At 37.4% G+C, this 27977-nt stretch overlaps 1 protein-coding gene across 4 annotated transcripts in view; it reads right to left on the bottom strand.

The window, feature by feature from the left end:
• Window positions 1–27977, bottom strand: part of LOC111141102 (par-3 family cell polarity regulator beta) — a 1027371-nt gene that overhangs the window by 861598 nt on the left and 137796 nt on the right. For all 4 annotated transcript variants that reach the window (XM_022493436.1, XM_022493462.1, XM_022493453.1 and 1 more), the window contains exon 2: window positions 14925–15026. In XM_022493436.1, coding sequence (XP_022349144.1) covers window positions 14925–15026 — 102 coding nt within the window. The remainder of the gene's footprint in view (window positions 1–14924; window positions 15027–27977) is intronic.

The following is a 27977-nucleotide window of genomic DNA, read 5'->3' as shown; positions in this document are numbered from 1 at the left end:
AAATCCCCAAATTATGTTGACTTTCCGTGACATTAGGCCATCAGACACTACAGTTGAATAAAAGAAACATTTTTCCATTTAAGAGGAAAATATTTAGTTTTGGAAAAATCTAAGCAGTATGTCGAATTAAATTACCAAGAAAGAGACTTCCATAGTATTCATTTCAATAAATCTGATATTTATTTTCAGCTTCTTAGTTCCAAAGAACAGCAAAGATTTAAACGCAGTACTTTAGCATCTTTGATGTTCTACTTTTATTTGAATATTCATTTCAAATATCAATGTAGCAAGAAATATATAATTTCTCAATCTAAGTTTTCTTGAAACATGCCAATTCAATAAGTTTTGTGTGTGTGTGTATGTACACAAAAGATACTGAAGTTTAAAATTAAAACTTGGCCAACCAGCAGCGGCATTCCATATTTTAATGCATTATATATGAGCACAAGACTCATCTCAGATTGAAGTCTCTCTCAAGTGCAAAATATTTCATATTATGTTCAGTCATTGCAGTTAAATACTTAACTTCCTGAAATAGAAGTTTCCATTTGGGAAAGAGACATCTGAATAGTTGGAGTGTTTATGCCTTTGACATTAGATTTCCCTAAGGAAATGTCAACATTTTTATCGTTTTTCTATCACTTTCTTATTCATATTATTCTTTGTTGCTTGTTTTATTTTGATGTTTATCATAGCACATCTTTTTTTTCAAGTCATCAGCGCACTGAGTCTGTGAATTATTTTTCCAACCGGTTACGTTCGTGCCCCCCAACCCTAACACTTCTCACTTAACCTCTACACTTCCTAAATAAACCAAAATATCTCCTGTAGTTTGAGGGGAGGGGGCAAGGTCTCTAGCAAGCTCAAAGAACTGCTGTGAACTGCCATCCAGCTACTTCAGAAAAAAAGGATTGAAATGTCACAATGTGAAGAACCACAGACTCTATAATTTATTTAGGTATGAATTGCATTGGCTTTATCACAAAAACGTTCCTGATGTCCATGCTGTGAGTACTCCCTCTGCCTTGATGATAGAAAAGCATTCCCATTCTGCCCCAGCTAGTGGCCCAGGGCCACCTGGGGGTCTCTGTGCTGCTCCAGCTACATCAAGAACACCTAGACACCTCTGTATGACTTGGATATGGGGTAGGAGAACGACCATGTGTCATGTCAACAGTTCTAGTTCTTTCTAGAGGATGAGGGACGATTCTGAAAACCAGCAAAACCCAAGTACTAAGGGGAAGCTGGAGAATTAAACCTGCTATTTATCTCATGGCATTGGAGAACAATTTAAAAGCTTACTATACTTCACTCTAAGTTCTTAAACTGCCCAAGTTTTTTGTTTTGTTTTGGATTTGTTTTTTTTTCTTTAGGCATAGTTTCCAGATTTTTCACGTAAAATAAGTTTGCATCTAGTGAAAGAGAAATCCCAACTTTTCAAGATGAGTAGCGAATACATTTTCCATGCTATTAAAATAAAAATTAGGAAGACTAGGTTAAGAAAGTACCCCCGGGAAAAACAGCCTCTGTGTTCTGTGAAACACATACCAACTTAACTGCTTATGTTTTAAATATGTCAAAAGGTCAAAATCAGAACTCATTCTGATTCCCCAGTTCCTAGAATACGGGCTGTAAATACATAACTTTTTAAAGAATGAGTGAGATGGCAAGAGTTTATGTTTAATAGTTTAATATCATGAATTGCTTCCTTCTAGGAAAAACAAAATCAACAATAATGGATAATGAAGAATTTAAAATAGAAAAACAGAATTTTTACCCAATGGAAACATTCCACATTAATCTTGTTTATTAAATCAAAGTCATGCAAACTAAACAATTGAAATATACATTTTAACCTTCAAGGGCTTAAATCTTTTAGCAACAATTCAAAAATTCCTGAAAAAACAGAGATAAGTAACTTGGCAGAACCATGAACAAAACTCACAAAATTTTTAAAATTAACAATGTTAGAAAACTAAAAGAGGGACGAACACATTTGTCCTAATCATTAAGGAATAAAGAAGAGTGGGGAAAACAGCCCACAGTTCTACAACAGTGGGTAAGAAGTGGGAAATTTTATCTGCGAACCCCAGAAAAGTGCAGCTAATACAGGCAGAAATACAAGGTAATACATGACTCATGTAACTGGTGGTACCAAGTTCAGATGGGCGTTATTGTAGACAAATTCCCTGGCTCAGGACCCACATCCCAGAGATTCCCTGGGGTCTGGCTCTCCTTGTGGCTACTTCTACCACATGCTAGAAGCTGGATGGCTATCAAGGTTCTAAGGCTCTGACAGTAAAATTCAGAGGGAACTTCTCCCATAAGACCAAGGAAAGAGCTTTCCCAGATGGCCTCAGCTAACTGTTCTTTGAGCATGTTTGGCACAAACTGAATCACATGACCATTCTCAAAGTAATCACTGGCACCGGGAACTAGATCGCAGCTGACGGACCACCCAGACTCACCCTTGCAGGTGGGTGTTCATACAGACCAAACCACTCTGATTGCACGTTGAAGGGAGTTACCTGAACAAACGTGGCGCCCTCCTAGGAAGGCAAAAGTGGAGAATGGATGCTGAGTAAGCAAACAATCACATCACTGTACCATGCACAGGCCGGCCCTGTATTTCCAGACAGAAATGCATGCCTCAGAGGCTCACAGTTGGCCTGTTGTGGGTCACATCACACTCTAAACCTAGAGGAGCAATTCCAGGCAAATGTTTGTTCAACTCTTGCTTATGTTCTTTCAAGGACTAAGGGTCTGTGTTCAACAAAGTGGCATACGCTTCACAGGAGAGCAATTCGTGGTATTGAGCTGCTGTATACTCCCTTTCTTAAAACCTCATTGGACCAACTTGTTGGGATCCAGCGGATGAGTTTATTCCTTCTCTTCTATGGTCCCCCAAACACGTGAGGACAGTTGGCAGGTTCCCTTGCACCCTTTCTTCTCAAGGACGGTCCCAAGGCTCTCCAGTCTCCACAACATTAAGTATTTCCATTTTTAAATAATCACCCAAAACCTTTCTAAGATTTCCACTTCAGAAGTGAGCTATTGAGAGCACCACATCATGCTATCATATTAGGTTCATTTTTGAACTGGGACACAGTGGCTACACTAAGCTAGGAGTCTGGAAAGTCAAGTGCTAGCCTTGGTATCAAGAACGGGGAGATTCTTCAACTTTTTGTTGAAGAAGGTGATTGTAATAGCCCAAAAATCTGAAATATGCATATTTCAGATACTCTAATTTGTACAAATACACCTCAAATTTGTAATTTGAGGTGACTGTAATGCCATATATATATATTTCAATTTTATTACAATTATAACATTGTAATTTGTAGTTTGTACAAATACACCTCAAATTTGCAATTTGAGTTGATTGTAATGCCATATATATGTAAATATATAGATATATATTTTTTTTCAGATTGTTGGGCTATTACAATCACCTCAAATCATTATTTTGCAGTCTTTCTGTTCTGTTTCTGATTAAGTATTGTGTAAATATGTGAGTTTCACTTGGAACCTTTTGGACTGAGATTAATAAAGGTAGTATGAATAAGAATTTACACTATTATACCCCTCTGATTAAAGTCTGCACAGTCTTTCTTATTGTTCAGGAAATGTCATTTGATCCTTCAAAATTGATTCATAACATGAGAAGAAGGGAAGCTAAAAAGAGAACTTAAAAACTTAAAGCAGTAAATATAAAGTGCAGTAATACTGCCAAAATTCTCTAAGTTTCCATATTTACGATGGGAAGTATGCTTTATTTTTAACAGAAAATTATATACTTACAGGACCTTAAAAAGCTACAGTTCTTAAAAGCCAAATTTGAGGAAATTCTTATTTACTAAAAATGTATCTATAAATGTAAGGCATCTATACATATAAATGGAATTTGTAATAAGTACCTTAACAGGAGTGTTATAAACATTCATTTGATTCCAAGAGCAGCTCCAAAAAAGTTCACCTGGTTCACAGTGTAGCTCATGAATAACATAAAGTGAGTCTGAGCTCCTGGAAGGCAAGAACCTGCACAGTAAAAGATTAGCTAGGAGGGTAGCACATGGCTGGTCTCATGAAATTACTGAACAGCTCACAGTCTCCGATGAAATAAAGGAGCTACATAGTTGCTTGCCTAAGCTTGAAAGTTCGCAGACATATCCCTACTGCTTTGTTTTGTTTTTCTGAACCGTGGGGTTTCACGTATTCAGGTGCTTTTCTTTCCATAACATTTTAACTGATTTCTTGAGATGTCTCCTAAGACAGAGTGTTCCCCCTCTGCTCTCCAAGGAAGTACACAGTTCCCTTCCAATCCTTCAAACAGGAACTAAGTAGTGAATAAGTATATACACAGAAATGATAACAGATTCCAGAATCTTGGAAAGCTTTGGGAAATTGTCTTTGTGCTACAGTTCATTCCGTCCTTGCTTGTCTGTATGTAGAAGCTCTGATACATTTGCTTCCCAGCCATTCGATTCCCAAGGGTAGATTTAACCCCCCAGTAACCCGCCTCTTCCTACAACCCTCACAGCTGCCCTCTTTCCAGGTTAAAAAGGTCCCTGTTTTCTTGGACACCTCACTGGATACAAAGAGAGGACTCCACCCCGCACATACACACAACTAGCCTCCTTCCTTCCAAACTTCTTTCACATCCCTCTCTGCTGGCTCAGGGTCCTTCTCCGTTACAAGTCCCTCCTGGACTGCAAGTAAATGTTTGCTCAAACACCTCAGAACCACTGTTCCAAGGGGCAAGAACAAAGGGCTCTGCTGGTTTGGCATATCCCAGTTCAGAGTGTTACCATACTTCTAATTTCATTTGTTCCTCCCACAAACCCAGTGATGTCCGTGAGACAGGCTATCTGATTTTACAGATGAGAAAACAGAGGTTGAGCTCGGTCAGAATAGTAAGAAAAACCTGGATTCAAACTGCCAAAGCCTAATGCTCTGGCACCTAACACTCCACAGCATGCCTTCCGTGAAGCAGGTTTTAGCTAGGTGTTGGGGGAATTCAATCCGACTGCACTGATGTACGCTTAGGCAATGACAGTATGACACCCAATTAGCACCGAGAGGCATTTGCATTTTTCAAAGAGGACATTTTAACAACCGAATTGAATTTCAGGTATTCTAATGAAATTGCCACTTGTAAGTTATAGAAGTCAAAAACAGATGTATTTTAAAAATAATAATGGTCCCATACCTCTTGGGCATAGAGAGATTCAAAAGACCCCAATGAGAGAGAGAACATCAGTAGAACTGGGTCCAAAAATATACAGCTAAAGGCATGCTATAACGGTGAAAATGTTCATTGATTCTTTTTAAGAATTACGGTTTTGCTCTAAGTAAAGCATTACTATAATCTCAAGTTTTACTGGCTTTTTCCCTTCAACCAAACCTGAAGTTTTCCTTATGTCAAACATTTTCTTCTGTTTATTCTTCACTCTACTCAAATGCCTAAGTTAACAGCACCACCATCTTGAAAATTTTGTTTCTTTCCAACATCTGATAAAACCTTGCATCATGTAAGTCAGGGCGTGTAGACACAACTCTGCATACACAGATCTGCACACATATGGTCTCCTCCTCACGCACGCACATACACTATAGCTGCCAAAAAGCTAAACTACAGAAGGCACGAGGGAGAACCAAACTGGACATGGCCATTATGTGGATCACTTTGCCTGAAGTTACTTCCCAACATCATTCGTCTTTGCCACAGTAAGGTCACAAAGGCATGGATTCCAAAGTGGTCCTTTGAGGTTGAAAAGTGCCCACAAACTGCCTCTTAATAAAATATTTAAAAGAGACAACATAATTTGGTGGGAGAAAATGAAGGACAATTAGAAATCTCCAATTCAAGCACCAGCTCTCTCACTAACTAAAATCAAATGTGTTTATTAACTGCTAAACCACAGGTAACAAGTCAGTTGTTAAAAAAATATTTTAAAAGGCTGTCTCTGGGGGCACCTGGGTGGCTTCCAGGGTTAAGTATCTGCCTTTGGCGCAGGTCATGATCCCAGGGAGCCTGCTTCTCCCTCTCCCTCTGCAGCTCCCCCTGCTTGTGTTCCCTTGCATGCACGCTCTTCCCTCTCTCAAATAAATAAAATCTATAAAATAAAATAAAATAAAAGGCTATCTCAGTCATAAAGAAGCATCCAAGACATTTGGGGAGACAAAATAAATGCTTAAGTTAGACCATAAATTTTTTTTTTAATTCTTTTGCTTTGGTTTTGGCTTTAAGTACTTACTATTTTATTTTATTGTTTCATTTATGTAAGTTCTACAACCCAATGCGGGGCTTGAACTCACAACCCCAGGATCAAGAGTCACAGGTTCTACAGACTGAGCCAGCCAGGTGCCCCAAACCATAAAATTCTTAAGAATTCTAAGATGGCAATTGATACATGTAACTAAGCAACAGTGTGTTGTTCTCAAAGGGACTGCTAAATGATTTTATAAAATTGCAGAGCACAGAGAATTTACTTAGGGTTGGGATAGTCTGCAAACACTGACTAGGAAAAAAAATATATAATTTGATCTGGATCTTGAAAGATTGGTAAGAATTGAGCAGCAGAAATATATCCTTTACCTGTCTATAGCACTTTTAAATTTCCTTTTTACTTTTACATACAACTACTCAACCTTCCCAATGATACTTATGAGAAAGAAAACATGTATCATTCTCATTTATCAAGAAAAAAAAAGTTTAATGTTGGTAAGGGCTTACTAAAGACCTAAAATATACACACATAAACATTGATTCATTCATTCCTCTACTCCACTCTACAGCTACCTGAACAGCTACGAAGTGTCACCCGCTGGCACAGACAGTGGGAATACAGCAGGGAATATAACAAACACCCTCTCTCCGTGAAGCTTACGTTTTATAACATACACAGTGGACCCCTGGAGCACTTGGGCAGTTAGGAGCCCTCACCGGCACCCCCTGCAGTCTAAAATCCACATGTAACGTCAACTCGCCCAAAACTTGATACGACTAGCCTACTGTTGCCCAAAAGCCCTACTAACAACACAGTTGATTAACATGTATTTTGTATACTATATATACTCTATTCTTACAATAAAGTAAGCTAGAGAAAAAAATGTAAGAAAGCCACAAAGAAGAAAAAACACACCGGTACTGTACTGTATTTATCCAAAAATCCACATAGAAGTAGACCGTGTCATTCAAGGGTCAACCACAGAATAAACCCTCAATAAGGCAGGAAGTAGGGACAAGGACACACCAGACAAGAGAAACATCCAGAAGGCTCTGAAGCAAGAAAGTGCGTGCATGGTACAAAGAGAACAGTCAGTATAGCAGTTCCATTACTGTTGAGGGTTGAGAAGGCTGAGTCTGAGATAGTTTGGGGCCATTCTGAAGCTGCTGAATATAGATATGGCTATAGATTTTGGGCTGGATTCAGTACACACTGAAAGGAATGGAAGGACTTAACCAATACAACATTAGTAATAGTACTAATTATATTAGTATTGTATGATAGCAATAGTAGTATAGTACAGTGTAGGAACAGAGGCTTTTTTTTAAGATTTTATTTATTTATTTGAGAGAGAGAGAGAGCTAGAATCAGAATATGAGCAGGAGCAGGGGGAATAGAGGGAGAGGGAGAAGCAGGCTCCCACTGAGCAAGAAGCCTAGTGCGGGGCCTGATCCCAGGACCCTGAGATCATGACCTGAGCTGAAGGCAGATGCTTAACCCACTGAGCCACTCAGGTGCCCCAGGAATAGTTTACTATATACAAAATAGTAGCATATTAATTATAATAGCACCTAACACTCACTGATGACCTACTACAGGACGGGTACTCTCCTAAATACTGTACATGTATTAACTTGTAAACTTGGTCCACTTTTTAGCTCCAATTGCCCATGAGGAAACTAAGGACAAAGAGATTAAGCAACTTGCCCAAAGCCACACAACAGATAGCAGAACCAAGAAATAAACTGACTTTCCCCGTCAAGAATCCAAGCTCTGAGCCACTGGGCTTGCACTCATGGCACAGAACAGGGAGGTGGGAGCTAAAGGCAAGGCCGCCAATTCCTTATCAATTAAATAACCTTGCCTGAGATCTCACGGATATAAATTTGGTAGCCGTGGAAACACAAAGAGAGCAGTAGACACAGGTGACACGTTAAAGAAAAGAATGAATTGGATTTATTAACTACATTTTTTAAACAAGAGCAGGTTCAAACCTGAAAGACTAAGAGAAGATATTCCTATCAATAAAAATAAGGAAGCCAAATGGAGGAAGCCTATTTGGAGGGAGGGAAACAGAGTGGAGGGAGGGCAACAGAGTGGCTTTAACATGTATCAGATGTTACCAGCACTCTAGGGAAGAAATGCAGAAATGGACACAGAAAAGACATCAGCTGGAAATATGGAGCCCTTTAAACCTCCTGGTTCAGATTTTTTTTTTTTTTTTTTTTGATGGGTTTATGCCACATGACTGCTGAGGTCGCTTCTAGTTCTGTGACTTTATAATTTTGTAATTCAGTATCATAGTATCTATCCTCAGAACACAGTATCTATCCTCACAAAGTCTGAGATGGAATTTCTTTGGCCAAGGCAATCTTTAGGGGCTTCTGCATGGACTTTTGAAATACCCTGTAAACTTCCCTTCAAATGCAGTTTCAAAACTTCAACACCCATGAACCAAAGGAAAAACTTGAGAAGAAAAAAATCCCCAAAACACCATATTCTGATTTGTTAAAAAAAAAAAAAAATGAAAACAAAACAGAAAAAAAAAAAAAAAAAACCCACAAGGGCTTAACACAGGTGTTTCCCTTGAAATGAGGCCTCACTGACAAAATGACTCAAAATGACGTAATTAATGTAAGACCTTTTTTTAAGGAGTCTAACTTAATTAAGTATCCCCTACCTACAGAAAAACACAAACTGCATAAACTGTCCAATTACATACTGAAAGAGTTATATACTCCATCACAATCAGCCATTTGCCCTTCAACCAGTGAACAGGAAAAGGGAAGAAGTCTAAATGAAAAGGAGTTTTATAAACACGAAGATTTTGCTTCAGCCCTTCTAAGATGGCTTATAAAAGCACAGGTAAGCATTTGTATGGTTGAGAACCGTGAAGAAATAACAACCATTGGCTGAAATATTCGGTCTGGTTTTACTACCCACTACACAGTCTGAACTGGACTAAAAATACAGCAAAACTGAGAATGAAATAGAGCCAAACACACCATCACATTCAGGGAGTGTCTCCTGCGAGCTGCTTTCCAGGTAGCTGTGGATTCCACTAGGGGGCAACAGAGTGTGCGCAGAGAGTGACTTGGGCGTTAAGGACAGTGTCTACTTTTAGGTCACTAGTTCAGTGCACAAAACAGTCTCCATTTCAAAGGCACATTGGATTTCTGAATGATGCTTCTATTACCAAGCAATGTGTTCTGATAGAAGGATTCCTGTTTTAAAGTTAAAGTTAGTCATACTGGCAGTTTGATTTCTCAATAATAAATGAATCCAAATGTTCTGTCATAATAAAGTAACTTCCCATTAAACTATTGCACAATTTAATAACTTTGAAACAAATTTCATGAGATTTTTAAAAAGCAGAATGTACTCTATATAGCCTTTGATGTTTTAATACTTAAATTTAAAACATTTAATGTTTAAATCAAAATGCACAGGTAAAAAATACACCTACAACACTACAAGATTCAACAGCTAACAATTGAGCACTTACTATGTACCATACTATATTGAAAACTTAATACAGTTTTCAGACACCAACCCTATAAGATAAAAACCAACATTACATCCATTTTACAAACAGGCAAATTAAGGCTAATAGACATGAAACTTACCCAAGGACTTATAGCTAATAAAGGATGAAACCGAAATGAAACTTTAATATTGGAGTCCCAGATACCATGTGCAATCCCTGAGGCCAACCCACCATCACTAGCATCCAGGGGATTTGGGCATTTTTCCAAAATTAACCCCTGTGATAGTCAAAATTTAGTCAAAGATATAAACAGTCTTTCATTGTACTTTACCATGTAATAAAACTTTACTTTTGTATATGTATTTACTTACTGTAAAATCATGGCAGTAATCCAATTTACATAACAAGTTACGCATTGCTGTATTTCAGTATTATATTGCCATTGCCTTCTACAAACAAGAAATAATAATAATAATAATAATAATAAGGAAGACAATCATTTAAAAAATTCAATACTCAGGTTCTCACACTCAAAAAAAATATCAGCTAATGCTAAGCTTTGCATGGGCTTTGTTAGATGTTAATCTGTAGACGTCTTCACGGTATTGTATATTACAATGAGAAACTGACAAGTCAATACTATATAGCTCTGGTGTGACCCTGAAATTATTTCTACACAAGACAAAAGCATAGCAATCAAGGCCTAAAGAGTGAGGCTCACCCCACGAATGGAGATTCGATCTGTGATGTACTTTGGAAAGAATGAACAGATTGATCAACTAATCAGAAGCTTAAGACATTTTCCTTGTCCTACAAAATCTTTAAGTCCAACTTGTGAAAACTTCATCATCATTTTAAAAGTTTAAAATAGGATAAGAGACACTGTATTAGTGTCCTACTGATGTTATAACAAGTTACTCCAAACACGGTGGCTTTAAGCAACACAAACTTGTAATTCCAGAGGTAAGATGTCTGAAATAGGTCTCACTGGGCTAAAATCAAGAGGTCAGCAGGGCTGTGTTCTATATGGAAGCTCTGGAGGAGAATCCATTCCTTCCCCCCTCCCCCCAGCTTCTAGAAACTACCTGCATTCTTTGGCTCCATTTTTTTTTTTGGTAAGATTTTATTAATTTTAAGTAATCTCTACACCCAACATGGGGCTTGAACTTAGAATCCCAAGATCAAGAGTCATATGCTCTACTGACTGAGCCAACCAGGTGTCCCTGGCTCCATTTTTTTTTTTAAAGATTTTATTTATTTATTTCACAGAGAGAGATCACAAGTAGGCAGAGAGGCAGGCAGAGAGAGAGATAGAGGAGGAAGCAGGTTCTCTGCTGAGCAGAGAGCCCGATGCGGGACTCAATCCCAGGACCCTGAGATCATGACCTGAGCCGAAGGCAGAGGCTTAACCCACTGAGCCACCCAGGCGCCCCTTGGCTCCATTTTTAAAGTCAGCATCGGACAGTCAATTCTTTTCACATTGTATCTAATACCTACTCTCTTGCCCGCCTCTTTCGGTTATAAGGACCCTTGTGAGTATACCTGGCCTATCCAAATAATCCAGAATAATTTCCCCACATTTTAACATCCTTAATCACATTTGCAAAGACCCTTTTCCCATGTAACATACATGTCACTGGTTCTGGACATTAGGATTAGATATCTTTAGAGGCTAATACCCTGTCTACTGCAGATAAAAAAACATATAATTTGTGCACATTTGGCAATCCTTCTGAAAAGTAGTTACGAACTATAGAATATATTCTCCTACAAAACAGCATATCATTTTTAGAAAAGTGTAGTCTACCAAGTCCTCACAGAAGTAATCTGGGACATGGAGAAAGGGATGCAAGGGACAGTAACACAGGCAATGTACTTTTACAAAAAATTAGGTACAAGCTTCAGGCAAAGACAGTTGAATTCATATACGTGTGACATACTAATTCAAAATAATCTTGTTAAACTCCATAGTTCTATTACCTACCTCTTCTTAACAATGGTGCTATGTAAAAACAAATTCATGCTTATTTATAATTCATGAGTTTTCATAATCAGCAATTATAGAATCAAACAACCAACACACTGCTTGGCACGTTGCAGAAGAACAAACGAGTATGGAAATTTAAATTCTAGTTTGATTCTGCCACTGACAACCTGTGTGATCTCCAGCAAGTCACTTACAATTTCTGGGGCTCTTCTCAGAAACTAAAAATAGGGATAACAAATAGCTCCTGCCCGCAGGGTCACTATGAAATAAAACAGAATATATAATTGCCAAAGACATTCTCGGCCACTGTTAGTGCTCCATAAAATGTTAAGTAGTTGTTATTGTGTGAACTACGTCAGTAGCCTTGGGCAGCCAGAGAAAAGGCATTAGTGTAAAACTGTAAATTTTCATGTATTTATCCCAAAGAACTTGAATCATCAAACAGATTCAAAAAACAGGAGAATTTTGAAGAATGGGTGTTACAACTGGAGAATTAAGTCACAGCATAAGATTTTATACAAATATTAGTTATCATAAGATGCAAAATTCCAAAGCTGCTCCAATAATATTTCAAGACAACAGCATAGAAATAGTGCAACATGGTTATCTAGGCTCGCCTATGAAGGGACTCTACTGGGAAAGCAAGTTGAAACAGGACCAAAAAACCTCCCAAAGAGGCACCACGTGCACCACGCATTGTGTTGGCCCAAGGAGTAACTGAGATAAGACCAAAGGCAAACCACCTCTGGTACCAGAGGTTTCGAAAGTCATTTACTTCGGAAACCGTGGGATTGTAAGTAGAATGCCATTCAGCCTCTAATTTCAGTCTTTGCAGAAGTTTACCAGATGGCTCTGACACTCAGTAAATGACCTCAGCCAGCTCTGCTTTCTGATTCTAAATTTCTGTTTCTCCTGCTTCCTCTGCTGGGGTTGGGCTATCAAATTTTCACCTGTAGTGAGAGGCTTTCCTAGGGAGGATTTCCAAGGATTCTGTACATCCACCCATGCCTCTCTGGGCTTGCATTCCATATCGTGAATGCAAGAGATTATTAGATAGCCAATTTGAAAAGAGGTGGATTGTGATTTTATCTAAGCTTGATATTGTCTCCACGGATCTTGGGTGAATTTGATAGATCACTAAACATTTAGAAGTATCACTTCTAATTACTTCTCAATCTAAATTTACAAAAAAGTAAGGTCAAACAAAGTCTGGAGGAACCTTCTTTCCATACTAGATACGTAAACTATCAGAAACTCTTCAGACTGCAGAGATGATGTCAGGGGAAAAAAAAAAAAAGTGATGCTCTCTTTTTCGCTGACATTATTTTTAAAAAGGAAAAAATGGGAGCATGTATTTTTTCCCCAGCAATATCCAAAGCGTACATTCTCATCTGCTCTGCAGCACAATAGCAATTAGGCGCCGTGTATTTGATGTGAAAGTACATTAAGGAAATAGGTACACCTGTACCCAAACAGCCCTAATCCTTTGCTAGGATTTTAAAAGACTACCTCATTTTTTTTCACCTGACTCAATAGCAGTGAAGTCCCTTTAAAACCAAGATTACATATAATAAAAGCTGTTTCTGTGTCTAGTAAATGGATTATAGTTAAAAGGGCACTGCCAGGATAGTTAAAAAGAATTCTCTAAAGGAAGAGCTCTGTAGGACAAATGATTTCCCTCAGCACCATTCATGGGAACATCCTTCCTATAATTAGGTCTTGGACAAGGCTGGGGTGAGACATTTTCTTCTGGGCCTTCATAAACTTGCTACTTTTTGGCGTTTAATACAATAGGCATCAGTGAAATCTGAGAAGGGAAGACCTTCTTCATTAACAAACAGACCAAATGCCTGGACTATTTCAAAATAAGAAGATTGCTGCAGGAAGACAGAAAGTGAAACAGAAATACAGATGTGAAAGTCATCCCTTAACGTTATCAATGTAAATAGTATTATTAATTTCTGGGAGACCAAGCAGCAAGTGTTCTTTGAGAATCAAAATGAATAAGAGAATGTACCAGATATTATTAATACAAGGAACACAAAGGAAATAAAAATCTTCTGGTCCATGTCCCATAGAACTTACAATCTATTTAGGGAGGTAAGTCCCTTATGGAATGAGTAATTATAAAACAAAGCAAATTAGCAAACCAAGGTTGAGTTCCAACAGAAAACAGGGCAAATAAATGGACAGAAGGTCCACAAAGACTTTTGGAAATTTGAACAGTCCAAAAAGATCTTACAGAAAAGGAAAAATGTAAATTTTATCCGAGTTCACTAAATCACTTACATTCCAGGGCAGTTGGTACACACACACAGACATACACAGACACACACACACACACACACCCCAGAGAGTGCAGAAAAACAAAAGAGAGAAACACATAAACACACATAAATTAGCCTAGTACAAACAGCACTGAGGACACACAGGAGAAGAAACACTGAAGCCAGGATCCCTCTGGGAGCGCTGTGGTTCAATTCCGGAGGACACAGGAGCCACTGATAAGAGGAGTCCAACACAGAAGCGGCCATAAAACAATATGTCTCAACTGCAAAAATTCAGTGCATGGCCACTGAAGTTTCCTCTCACACCTTTTCCAGTTTATCATCAGAAGAAAAATCTAATTAAAATAAGATATTTGCAACAGGGTTACTCCCAAGTAGGTGGCAAAATATGTTACAACTTTTTGGAATATTCCATTTAGTATTTTGTTTTTATTTTAAGAAATGAAAACAAAAACTATAATAAAAGATGGGGTTTTGCCAGCTACTTTATAAAAAAAAAAAAAAAAGAAAAAGAAAAAATCTTCACCATAGTTCCTCATAAGATTTGTCTGCCTGTTGTTTTCTCTATTTTGAAACACATTCAAATCACAGGTATTGAGTTGACTGTCTAGCAAAGGCCAAGAAGAAACCCCAGAGCCAGCAGTGGCAACGGGAACTCCAACAGCCTTGGTGCCTGACACTAATTTACAGAGACGCATGAGGAACTCTTGGGAATGAAGTGTCTGCTAATTAGGCCAGCATGAACAGATTCCCAAACCTTGACAAAGTTTTTCCAAACATCTGATGAAGAACTTTGATTTATGGGCTGTTCAGGTAAAGCCTGAACAGATGGTATCTTTTAATAATAACGGACACATGCATTTGTTAAGGATCTCAATCTCTAGGAAACGCGGAGCTCTACGGAGGAAAACAGAAGAGTTTTAGTCATCTACCTTATCTTTGTCTTCAACAACATCTGCCAAAACATCATCTGGGTCCAGGATTCCTCCATCTGTGTATTCTAAGTGATGAATCTTCACCCAGTAGCCAGGATCCTATGGTACAACAATCAACAAGTTTCATGATGTAGACGTTTTAAAAATACAGTTTAATTTAAAAAAAAAAAAAAGTTGACAATTTAAAAAGTGGGCTTTAGTAACGAAATGTTTGAACACCAAAAATAAATGTTACTTCTATTTCGATAAACATCTGCCATTTTTATCCAGTTTCAGGGAGATCAGTAAATCACAGCAGACCTATTTCATCAATTATCCTAGAAGATAAATTACAATGCAAAGATAAAAGTGCCACAGTTATTTGAAAAGTGTATTCACGAAATTTTTTATAACTTTCATTTAGGTAATCCCAAGAATACTTTGGGGGAAGAAAAAAGAACTTTTTGAGGGCACTCTTTGAAATGGGATTAGAAATTCAGACTAAGATTCCCAAAGTTGTAGGCGAGGGGCGGGTGGTGGGGGGAATCAAAAGGCAGAAATCTTTGATGGCAACAGTTGTCAGTTTAGAATCTATCAATGGCACGGAGTAACCGCTGACCTCTTCATCTTTTTAAATCTCCACACTCCATGCCTGTCCTCCCCAACATTTGAGACGTCACATAGAGCAAGAGCTCTACACAGCAGCGACTTGAACTGTGTTTGGAGCTGAACGAGGAGTTCGCTGAACAGGAGAAGTGATTTAGGAGATTTCCAAGTACTTTTTTAAAAACCTGCTTAGGAAAGTAAGGCTTAAGGGAAGGAATTGTTTTCTCAATTTGATATGTGGCTAAACACTCAGATGCTGCAGCTCAGAATTAAATGATGCAGCCGCCTACTTCCAGAAAGGACACGAAGGTCAACCAGAATAATGAGGCAAAGACATGAACCAATGAATGAAGAAAAACATTAGCAAGTTTTTTCCAGAATACCCGAGCTATTATCAATTCGGCTCTGTGATTCTTAGAAAGCTTCTCAAAGTGCGAATAATTCTTCTAGGATAAAGTGCTAAGCCTTTATCGTATGAATCTTTAGAAGGGATAAGAACTAACATAGTCCAGAATTCAACTGCAATTTTACAAAAACTAATAGAAATGGTTGTCACACAGGCTCCTCTTTACCTGGCCCCCAATAAAATGCAAGAACATACTATTAAATAAAAGTAATGCTTTCAAAGCATCTATGCAGAGGGCTACTGAAATGTAGCCCAAGTATATAGCTTTTTAGTAATCTGACTTGGTAAAGCCATAGGCTTAAAAAAAAAAAATCCAAAGGAATTCTCCTTTGACATTTCAAAAATTAAGTTTTCTATAGAGTACCTGAAAAGCTATTCCAAGTTAAATGAAAGGAATTTCATTGCGTCTAATACTAGTCTTATAAATGGAAACACTGATGATTGGGAAACTTGAACCACCTGATTCTCTTACCCAGAGAGATCACAAAGATAGGAGCAGTCACTGTATAACCAGGTAAAGAAAAGCACAGCACACCCGTCACTCAGATTCTTTAATCCGAGATCCTTACCAATTCAAGGTGATTGTGCTATAAAAGGTGAGCTTTACAATAGTGCAGAATAGTACAATAGACTGGATTCTAAATAAGGAGAATACTAGAGTAGATAAAACACTACATAACAGCCATTGGACCGTACAGAAAGAAAGAACTCCCCCTATAATCTTTGGGAATTCAGTCTTTTGGCTATGGCCATGCCATCAGCAATGTATTTTTTTCCAAATATACCCAGGACTTCTAATTGAAATCTACAGGGTATTACATTTTCCTTGTCAAAATTGCCTTCTTACAAAGGGAGTTCAATTTAATTAATTTCTATTAATATCCATTGAGTTGGTTTTTGCTATATTACAGCACTGTAGATGAAATCTGTTGATTCTAACCATGTTTGTAAAAGGTGATGTATTCTGAAGAGTTCTGAAGAGTTTGCTTTTTTTATATATATATTCAATTAATTGAAAGCAGATATCTATTAAGTTGTCTCCTTTTTTCTCATGCTCAGTTTATAAAAGCAGATTTTATCACCTAAGACAGAGGTAAACAACTACCCCCAACTATTGCAGTGTAAGTTAAAATGTGCCTGTGTTCCTGCCTAGAGGTAGGAACACAGAGGAGAAAACCAAGGATTCTGATTTAAAATAGGAAAACTCAGGAGGTAAGAGGGGATGGGATGTGACCAGTAGCACAGGAAGGAGCAGACAGGTGGCAGCATGATGGGGTTCTTAAGTCACACAGCATTTTGCCATCACTCATGCTTGCAGGATCTAAGATTTTCTGGAAGATAAGAACTAGGAGTTGCAACTATGACATCTATCTCTAATCTTCTAATTGTGATTCCAAGGAGTACCGAAAAAAGTCCCACAGTACTAAATCAAGTAAAAAAGTTATTTTGAACATTTTAGAATCATATATTCAATCCAAAAAACTTTTTAAGTGAACTACATATCACTAGAATATTAAAAAACTGCAATTCTAACATGACCATCTCACATCGATACTGCCATTTTGTACACTTCAGAAAAGAGGAGACTCATGATGAGCACATATCCAATCCTGAACAAAAACAGACAAGCTCTATCAAAGTCATCTCAGTTAATATTTTACATGTCCAAGGGAGGTAAATCAACAAACACAGCACGTACTAACTGTGATTTTGTCTCCATGGCATTTCGGGCATGGAGCTATAGATCATTTTAAAAATATACATACAATATTAGCAGCCAACAGCCATTATAAGACCATAAATTCACCCTGACTCCTTTATGCATGTAAAAACTTCAACCATTACCTTGCAGTCAGGATTTTGCATTTCATTTACTTAGTTTTATTACCACCAGGAATAAAACTGATCGAACATGAAAAGATGTTCACATATATGTCTAGTTTCACACAATTAATCAATTGGAAGGGTTTACCGTGTTTTTCAGGATTGTGACATTAATTTACCTTTTGCACAAATATCTTAATATATAAAATGTAAATTATTTTGAAAATATCTCTAGTAAATGTGTTATACAATAAATCTCCTAACTTACATTTTTAGGTTCTTAAAGTATTGAAAAATAACAAACATTGCTTCCTCTGAGAGTATCTTATCATAAATTTCAAATAATACACAGTTAACTTAAACACTACTGGAATCTTAAAATTAAAAATAGTCACAAGGATGAACTGGAAAAGGAAACAAATGCATATGCATTATGGAAAGAAGACCATTTTACAGAGAACTTCTAATGATCAATGTAGAAACTGTTCCAAAAAGGCATAGATATTAGTAGCAATAAACATCCTTCACTGTGGGTAGAGGACATGAAATTTGACCCTAATACCTTAGAAAATCTCTACTGGCCAGGGTTTTGAAGAACAGTGATTTTCCATCTGCAGTATCGGGAGAAGTAGACTGTCAAGCCAGATACTACAGTGCTATTGATTACCAAGCACTGAGATTATGTCAACCATCAAAAGAGGGAAAACATGGGTGGTTCTCAACAAAATGCTTCTAGTCCAAAAAGAGAAAAAAATAGCCTGCAATGGCAGCTAAGCCCAAAAGTGAAATGAGCACTATAAAAGAAAAGCCGATGTTGGAAAAGAGCTATTTTATCAGCGGTGGCCAATTACAGAGCTCAGTAGTGCAGCTGGTTTCTTGGTGACTTAATTTTTTTCACACAAATAATCTCACCCATTGGGACAGAAGAACAATTGTAAAAATTAAAGTTAATGGAAAATTAAAAATCTTCTATGTAGAATTTAATTTCATGAATTTTGTGGAATATATTCACAAAATAAGATTTCAACATTTTGATCATTATCATCGTAGCAGATAACTTTAGTAGTTACTATAGGCCAGGTGCGATAGGTACTGTGAGTTTTGTATGATTAGCCTCTTTAACCTCGAACAGCCTCATGAAATAGTTATCAATCCATTTTTTAGATGAGAAAACCAAGTCACAGGTAGGTGAATTGACTTACCCAAGGTTAGATGCTTAATAAACAGCAGAGCCAAGATGTTCTTCTTTAAACATAGAAAACAAGTGATTTAAAAAAAATAATAACAACACAAGTACCTAAGAATAAGGCAAGGGGATCAAATCCATCTCTGCTGCTCCTTAAGTATATGGACCCAGGCAAGTCATCATTCCTCTAGGCCTCAGTTGCTTCATCATTATTAAACATGGAGGCTGTCTGGCCTTCTGCACAATGCAGCACATTCAAGTCCAAATGTAGAGGACACAACAGGGCAGTAAGAGAAGGCCCCAAAATCCTTCCCTAAGTGTGTCAGAGTAAGATGCCCCAGAATAGCACCCAGGAAAGAGACAGTAGTCAGAACAGGTCTAGAGACTGTTTGGGGGCAGATAGAGAGCAAGAGTTTGAATCACCAACGACACACAGTGTAGGGAAAAAGCAGTTCCTGAAAATGATGCCTGAGCAAAGCCTACAAGAGCAGCACTGACACCTGAAAGGATAGAATTAACCAGAAAAGGCTGTAATAGTTACTAAGATTATGAGCTGGCCCTGACTTAGAACACTTCTCCAACTTCCTGAAAAAGATTAACCAATGCAAATTTGAGAAAAGGGTATAACAAGAACATGAGTTGATGCCCCTTTAATCAAGTATGTTTCTAAAGAACTCAGAAGAACTAGAATGGCACTAAGGGTTTTTAAATGCTAAGTTGAAAGTAACACCCAGCAAATTCAACAGAATTAAAAGCCTCAATTTATGTAAACAATGAAGTTGAATCAGTCCACCTGTAAATTTACTCACAGTTTGAAAAATCTATCATCCTACCAAAAGAAGCTTGATATAGCCACACCAACATCAGATGAAGGAGACTTTAAGAAACATTACTAAAGGTAAAGGGGAACATTTCACAATGATAAAAGGGTCAATGCTATGTTAAGAAAACAATCCTAAACCTATGTACCTGATAACATAACTCCAACACATATTGCCAAAATGGAGAGATATTTTTTTAAAAATCTAGTTAACTATAGAGAAAGGATGGTTATTGGAGGGAAGGCGTAGGGGTGGGCTAAATGGGTGATGGGTATAATCATCACTTGTTGTGATGAGCAGTGTGTGTTGTATGTAAGTGATAAATCACTAAATTCTACACCTGAAACTAATATTACACTACAGGTAAACTAACTGAAATTTTTAAAAAACTTAGAAAAAAAATAATTAAAAAATATATGCAAAAATCACAGTGAGACTTTTTTTTAAACATAGGAACATTTTCTTTTATTGGGCTTTATGTATATAATCAATAAAGTCAAAGTAATATATAAATATCACAGTACAAAAAAGATAACATATGAATAGAAAATGTTTTTACTCCATGAAAATATATATATATGTATATTTTATTTTTACCATTTTATTTTTTTTCATGTTCCAAGATTCATTGTTTGTGTACCACATCCAGTGCTCCATGCAATATGTGCCCTCCTTAATACACACAACCAGGCTCACCCATCCCCCCAACTCCCTCTCCTCCATAACCCTCAGTTTGTTTCTCAGAATCCATAGTGTCTCATCTTTCGTCTCCCCCTCCAATTTACCCCAATTCACTTTCCTTTCCTTCTCCTAATGTCCTCTACAGTGAGACTTTCGATAGGAAACAAAGATACAAACTATCTGACGAATACAACTAACAAACTGACCTAATTTATTTAATTCCATATATACAAGACACTGTATCCCCAAATTACAAAATACATTCTCTACAAGTGCACATAGAATTTATAATCAACTTCAAAAGTTTGGAATCACTCAGAATATATTCTCTGACCAAAGCTGAATTAATTCCAGAAAGATATTTAGAAAATGTCTGGCTATTTGGAAATTAGGAAATACAGTTCTTAATTATCCATATATGAAAAATAAAGTAAGAAAACAGTTTTTAACCTAAAATAATTAAAACAAAAAAAAAATTGTGGGATGCAGCTAAAGCAGTGCTTAATGGCAAATGTATGGCCTTTAGTGCAAATAAGCAAAAAAGAAAAGCTAAATTCAAGAAGCCAGAAAAATAATAGCTAGTCAAATCCAAACACAGAAGGAAGGAAATAAAGAGGGGGAAAAAAGAACAAAGTTCATTCTACGAACATGATAAAACTGACAAAATCCTAATAAAATTGATCTAAAAAAAAAAATTTATACTGTCAAAGAAAAAGGCAGGTGCAATACCACCATAGACCCTACAGATATTAAAAAGATTTGGGAAAAAAATAGACTTATAAAATTGACAAGAAAATGAACAAATTCTTTGAAAAATACAAATTACCAAAATTGACAAAAAGTAGAAAACAGAAACACAAAGATAACAATTAAATTTTAAGAACCAGACTCAGGTAAGCTCACAGATAGTATCTTCTTAATGTTTTAAGGAAGAAAGAATGTCAATCTCATATAAATACTTCTAGAAACTAGAAGAGAAAAATTTTCCCGACTCCCTTTTTATAAGGACAGCATAACATTGATACCAACACCTTACAAGCATATTACCAGTTATAAAATTCATTAAAAGTGGATACAGCAGCAAAAATCTTAAATAAAACATGTGTAAACCAAAATTCAGTGATATATGTAATGGATGATATACCAGGACCATGTGGGATTTATTTTCTTAATGTAAGAGTGGTTTAAAATCCAAAAATCTTATTCATCAGATGAATAAAGGGGAAAAAAGGATAAAAATTAGATGGTGATCACAATGGATGCACTTGGGAATATTCACCCAATTCATAATAAAAAATACCTTAGCAATCTCACAACATAATACTATGAATTTCACAGCATAACACTGATCAAAAAAGAGCCAAGTACAAAAAAGTACATCTCTGATTCCATGAACAAGCTCAAAAACAGGCTGAATTAATTCACAATCTTAAAAGTCAGGAGACCCGTTTACCCCTTGAGAGGGAAAGAGCCACAAACGAGCCTCTGGAGGAATGTTCTATTTCTTGATGTGTGCACTGGCTGCACTTACTTGTGCACTTTCCTGTAGGTGTGCTACATTTAAAAAATATTTATATAAAGGGGTGCCTGGTGGCTCAGGCCGTTAAGTGTCTGACTCTTGATTTCAGCTCAGGACATAATCACAGGGTTTAAAGATCAAGCCCCACATCCAGCTCTGCTCTTGGCATGAAACTGCTTAAGATTCTCTCTCTCCCTTGCTCTTATACATGCTCTCTCTCTCTCTCTCTCAAAGAAAAAAAATGTTTAGAGACGTCAAGTTGGCTCAGTCAGTTAAGTATCTGCCTTCAGCTGAGGTCATGATCCTGGGGTCCTGGGAATAAGCCCCACATGGGGCCCCCTGCTCAGTGGGAAGGCTGCTTCTCCATCTCCCTCTGCTGCTCCCCCTGCTTGTGCTCTCTCGCTCTTGCTCTCACTCTTTCTCTCTCAAATAAATAAAATCTTTAAAAAAAAAAAAAAGAGTTACATAAAGGAACTTTCTGCTTCGGAAAATGTGATTTCTTCTTTCAAACTGAAATACCTAGTTTCCCTTTACACATGACCATTTCTACAATTAAATAAATGAATACTACTAAAAAGCTGTTTAGAACAGGTTTCCTTAGAAATATAAGAACAAATTTTTAGGAGAAGAAAGGAATGTCAAAGTGCCAAAAGACAGGGAGGCCCAGTTAACCCACCAACAGGAAATGTAGTTCACTGACCATCAATTATTTAAAAACTTCCAAGGCCCAAAGAAGAGGCTTAATGAACCATAGGCTTAAGTGAGTTAACAGTGTGACAAATATGTTAAAAATGTTACCATGATCTTGGGCTATGACAACAGTACTGTGGACTACTGTGGAACAGAGCAAGTAACACTCTCATTCTCTAAGTGATCACCCACATTTAACGCATTTTTTTCAAAATTTAAGGGATGGTCATTAACAAAGAGGAGAACACCAATATGGAGGATAGAAATAGGGCCAGCTCACTCATAGTAAGATGTGATTTTTTAAAAATTATTTTCATTAACATATAATGTATTATTTGCCCCTGGGGTAGAGGTCTGTAAATCATCAGTCTTACACAGTGATGTGATTTATTTTTGTTTAAACAAAAGAACACAAAGGGAAACACTTTCTCCATTTCAAATATAGGAGAATCACAGTTTATAAGGCACTAGGCTCTTCAAGTTATCAAAGACAGAAGTCTTTTATTGTTAAAATCATCATTCGTCATCTCTCAGGGAGACATCATGCTAGAGACAACCATCTCTCCCAAGTCCAACACTACTTGTTTTTCAACCAGGAAATTATTTTCAGTTAAGCATGAGATAAAATATGTGGGTTATGTTGGAGACAACATTCTGTGAAAAATGCTTATCTTAAACACTTAAAATCATATTCAGCAGAGAAAGACTCACACACTACCATAATCATATGGAAATTGAGACAACAGAGGTAGTAGCAGAGTCACTTTGTGCTTCCTCTCGAATACAAGCTCATTGCTCATGTAAGTCAAATTAGCTACACTACTCAAATTCTTATCCCCCTACTTTCTTTGGTTGAGCTTTTATAGGTGAACTTGTAAGAGTTAAATGACCATCTCAGTCAGAGTCCCACCAAATTAAAAGGCTGTCATGCACAAGAAAGATTTGGCATGTTCTGTACTGCTCCAGAAGAGTTACATAAACAATAGAGAGGCATACTGAATTGGAGCATGAGCAAGACCTTTCACAAGGAGCTGTGCATGAATGGAATAGGTTGTATGAAGAAGTAGTGAGTTCCTCATTCCTGTAAGGAGTCAAGCGAAGGCTACATCACCATCTGTCAAGGAGGCTACAGGGTAAGAAATTGTGTGATCCTAAAAAGCCCTTCCAACTCTGACACCTGCAACATCTAGAACCTCAAAGCTCCTTTGGGCTTTGAACCTAAAGTTAGAGAAACTTCTCGCAAGAAGGAATCTCCGCTGTGTCATAAAAAAGTGTTCCACATAGGGAATATAGTCAACGGTGTTGTAACAGCACAGTATGGCAACAGATTAGAGCTCTGCTGTGAGCTTAATGTGTCAAGTTGTTGAATCACTATGTTGTACACCTGAAACTTATGTACCATTGTGTGTCAACTGTACTTCAATAAGGAAAAGTGTTTTCAGAGGTTCAGCATGATTCCAAAATTATTGTGCAACTCTGAGCAGAAAGTCTGAGCAAAACACCAAAATTTACACTTTTCAATCTATCAGTTGTTCTTGGGTCTTGCCGTATAACCTGAAAATACAACTAATTTATAAACATCTTTAAGGAAAAAGGTCTTCTATTTCCAAAGTAACAGAATTACTCAGAGAAACAAAATAAAAATGTGAGAATTTTATATTACTTTCATTTATAAATAGGCTAATTTCTCATTCTAAAAAGGTCTTCCCCACCCCTACCCCCAAATGTGGGGTTTTCAATCCTTGACTAGTAAGGTCATAAATTCAAAAACCCATAGGAATCTACTGGCTCACAGACCATCTAGAGTTCTCACACTTTATGGCGGGGGTTTAGGTGAGAGACACTGCAATACACAAAGATTAAATCACAAAGAAGATTGTGGTTGGCTTGGCTTGTGATATATTATCTTTAACAAAAGTAGTCTCAGTATAAAAACACCAACAATTCCAGGATAAATTTTCAATTTTATCTCATAATCCAAGTTCTGACAATACTATTTATTCTCCTCTTCAAGAAGGAAGAAAAATATTTAAGTATCAAGGCATATACTTCACTTTCTAATTCATATTATCAACAAAATATTTAAAAAGAATCTTAATCACCCCATGTCATTTTTCATTCAGCTTTATGAGGTAACCATAATCTCAGCAGCTTTCTTTGTATTAAGGACTTTAAAGGTTTCTTTTTCATCCTGGAATTAACCTAAACTTATTTGAGAGCGGGGAAAAAATGGTCCAGATATCTAAATTCTTTTTTTTTAATAAAGGACAATTTTTAATTATTTTCAAATCTACTGCCTACATTATCACAGCATACTCTCTTTATAAGAATATGGAAATGAAATTTCCTTTTTCTAGGATCTAAGTGTTAAATGCATAAAAGCCTTATATAAATCTTCAGGATTAAATACATTACAATCTTAAAACCAAAGTTCAATCGGGAAAATCAAATGTTAAATTCTGAAATTAGCAAAACTGCACTTGTATCTTAATTGATAGATCTATTTCAAAAGCTTCCCAGTATGAAAGACTTCCAAAACATTAAACCATTACTAATTTAGTAATGCTAAAATAGTGTTTCAAAAACAATTTTAAAGAAAACAGCTGATTTTTTTTTTAATATTTATTTATTTATTTATTTATTTATTTGACAGACAGAGATCACAAGGAGGCAGAGAGGCAGGCAGAGAGAGAGGAGGAAGCAGGCCCCCTGCTGAGCAGAGAGCCCGATGCGGGGCTCGATCCCAGGACCCTGGGATCATGACCCTAGCCGAAGGCAGAGGCTCTAACCCACTGAGCCACCCAGGTGCCCCTGGCTGATTTTTTTTTAAAATCATGCTTCCGTTAATTGTTTTCAGTGAAATTTATAGTCCAAAGACCTGGATGCCAAGGTTTTAGAATCTTGTATGGTCCAAAGGAACGTAAAGCCTACAGCCAAAGAAGGGAAGCAGCCATGTCCCCAAAGAAAAGGATCAGCTATAATTTTTTTTTTAATTATTACAAAACCCTAGAAAGCATTCTGCTACAAAATGAATTTTAATAGGAATTTGAGAATACAAACTCATACAACTCAAGATTTACTCAATGCAGCCAATTAAATCCCAGGATTCTTGAGGCTAAGATGCTGGCATCCGTGTAAAGTAATTCCAAAGAAGAGCTCTGACAGACATGGACAGTTTTGTGTGTATCTTTATGAAAATATGAATGAAGAAGTTTAAAGCATTCTATGGTACCCACCATAGTCTCTAGATCTCTACTCAAACACAAGCTTTATGCTCTGCCCCTGAAGAAATTAAGACACAGAGAACAGAATTTTAATTTACATTAGAAGAGTACGGCTGGCAGTGTTTATAAAAATGTAACTCGCAGAGAAACATGAAGACCTCATCGACTTTACTCCTGCTCACTGTTTGTAAGACTTCTTTTCAGTATGGCAGTGGTAGGAATGGTGAGGGATCAGTGGTCTCTGAAAGTATTGGGATACTATTACCCACTAATGGTTAACTTTGGTTCCCCAACAACAGGGCCATTCCTCTCGAATGCTAGAGATGGGTCACTGATGAAGTTAAAAAGAACACAGAAAGTGCGGATAAGGAAGCAGGAGAAGCTGAGCTCAAGTACCCCCCGTTCAGAGTATTCAAACTGCACTACCCCATCCAACCCCAGAAATCTAGTGGCTGGATTTATCATCAGCCTTCCTCCCCAGCCAGTCTGCAGAGGCCATTAGGGCAACGTGTGCCTCCAAAACAGGAGCTACGAGAAACAAGAGGACCCAACACATAAGACACTGAAAAGGAATTCCCCCCAAAAAACAGCAATAGCAGGGTGCCTGGGTGGTTCAGTGGGTTAAGCCTCGGCCTTCGGCTCAGGTCATGATCTCAGGGTCCTGGGATCAAGTCCCGCATCGGGCTCTCTGCTTGGCGGGGAGCCTGCTTCCTCCTCTCTCTCTCTCTGCCTGCCTCTCTGCCTACTTGTGATCTCTCTCTGTCAAATAAGTAAATAAAATCTTTAGGCGGAAAAAAAAAAAAAAAAAACAGCGATAGCCATCAATCTAATAGTCATGCAGGAGTACAGAGAGCGACCGATCTTGACCTGATCAGCACTATGAAGGGCTCCAGGAGTGATGTTCCCAAGAAAACACACAAAATTGTTAGATTTTAGGACAGTTTTAGATCTAAAGAAAATGGTACTACAGAGTCATTTTTTACAACCGTTAGAGAAAAGATAGCATGAGACTCAAAGAAAACTAAGTAAATAAAATAGATTGACTTCAGGAAAACAAAAATTTGCACAAAACAGGAAGTAATCATAGGGATTGGCTCAAGAGTGAGCAGTATCTGCAGTTACATGAGTGAACTCAGAGTTAAGCAAAAATTCCAACAATTTTGGGCAACCACGGGACAGAAAAAGTGAAGAAGGTAGAAGAAAGTCATGATTTTCAAGTCCCCTAAAAGGACGTGAGCAGATGGATGACTAGAGAGAGAGCAGCAGTCTTTACTTACAAATAAAAGCACACTGCTATCCCTTGATTCACAAATTGTTTAGAATTACGGAGGTAAATATCTCAAAAAGACTGCCAAAGGACTGAGAGCCAGTTCACGGGCCTTGGAGTCCCATTTGACTTTTCAAACTAGAAATGGACAAACTGCAACTGACAAATCCCGCCCATCGTCTATTTTTGTAAATTCAGTTGAGTGAAATGCAGCCACACTCACTGGTGGAGGCACTGTGAATGGCTGCTTCACACCACAGCGGCAGAGGTCAACAGCTCTCACGGAGCTCCGACGGCCTGCAAAGACGAAGATACTTACATTTGCCAACTCCTGCTTTAAACGATGCGCACGAATTACACTGACTGTAAAAAATGGTACAGAAGGGTGGCCCACCGTATACTCCAGAAGCAACTCTTTGAGCTATCTTGTTTTAGTCTATTTGGATGTTAACTCCTCTCTAAATAAGCATTTCTCACGCTCTTAACTTACAGACTTTAGATGTCCTCTTTTGAACTTTGATATACTGATGGCAACTAAGTGCATTTAGGGATACCCAACTTTCTCATCCTTCTTCCTCCTAATATTTTTATTCAAATATATTCCCTTGAATGGCTTCTGCCTTTAATGAGTAACTTAAACTTCTATTTTTAATACTATCATCTAAAGACAGCATCTCTCCGCTCCCCAGAGTAAAAGAGGACATCGCAGTTCTACTCTTCCCTCCTTCTGCCCTTTTACTTTCCATATCTGTCATCTCTGCCTTTACTTTTACATTATCAAAGTTGAAAACATTTATATTTCCTTCTGTAATGATAACCATGCTTTGTCTATAATTTGATTCCACAG

This window comes from Enhydra lutris, unplaced genomic scaffold (genome assembly GCF_002288905.1).
Source record: "Enhydra lutris kenyoni isolate GAN:26980312 unplaced genomic scaffold, ASM228890v2 scaffoldscaffold1, whole genome shotgun sequence".
NCBI lineage: Eukaryota > Metazoa > Chordata > Mammalia > Carnivora > Mustelidae > Enhydra > Enhydra lutris.
The sequence above is the reverse complement of the archived record's forward strand: the minus strand, read 5'-3'. Positions and strand labels throughout refer to the sequence as shown.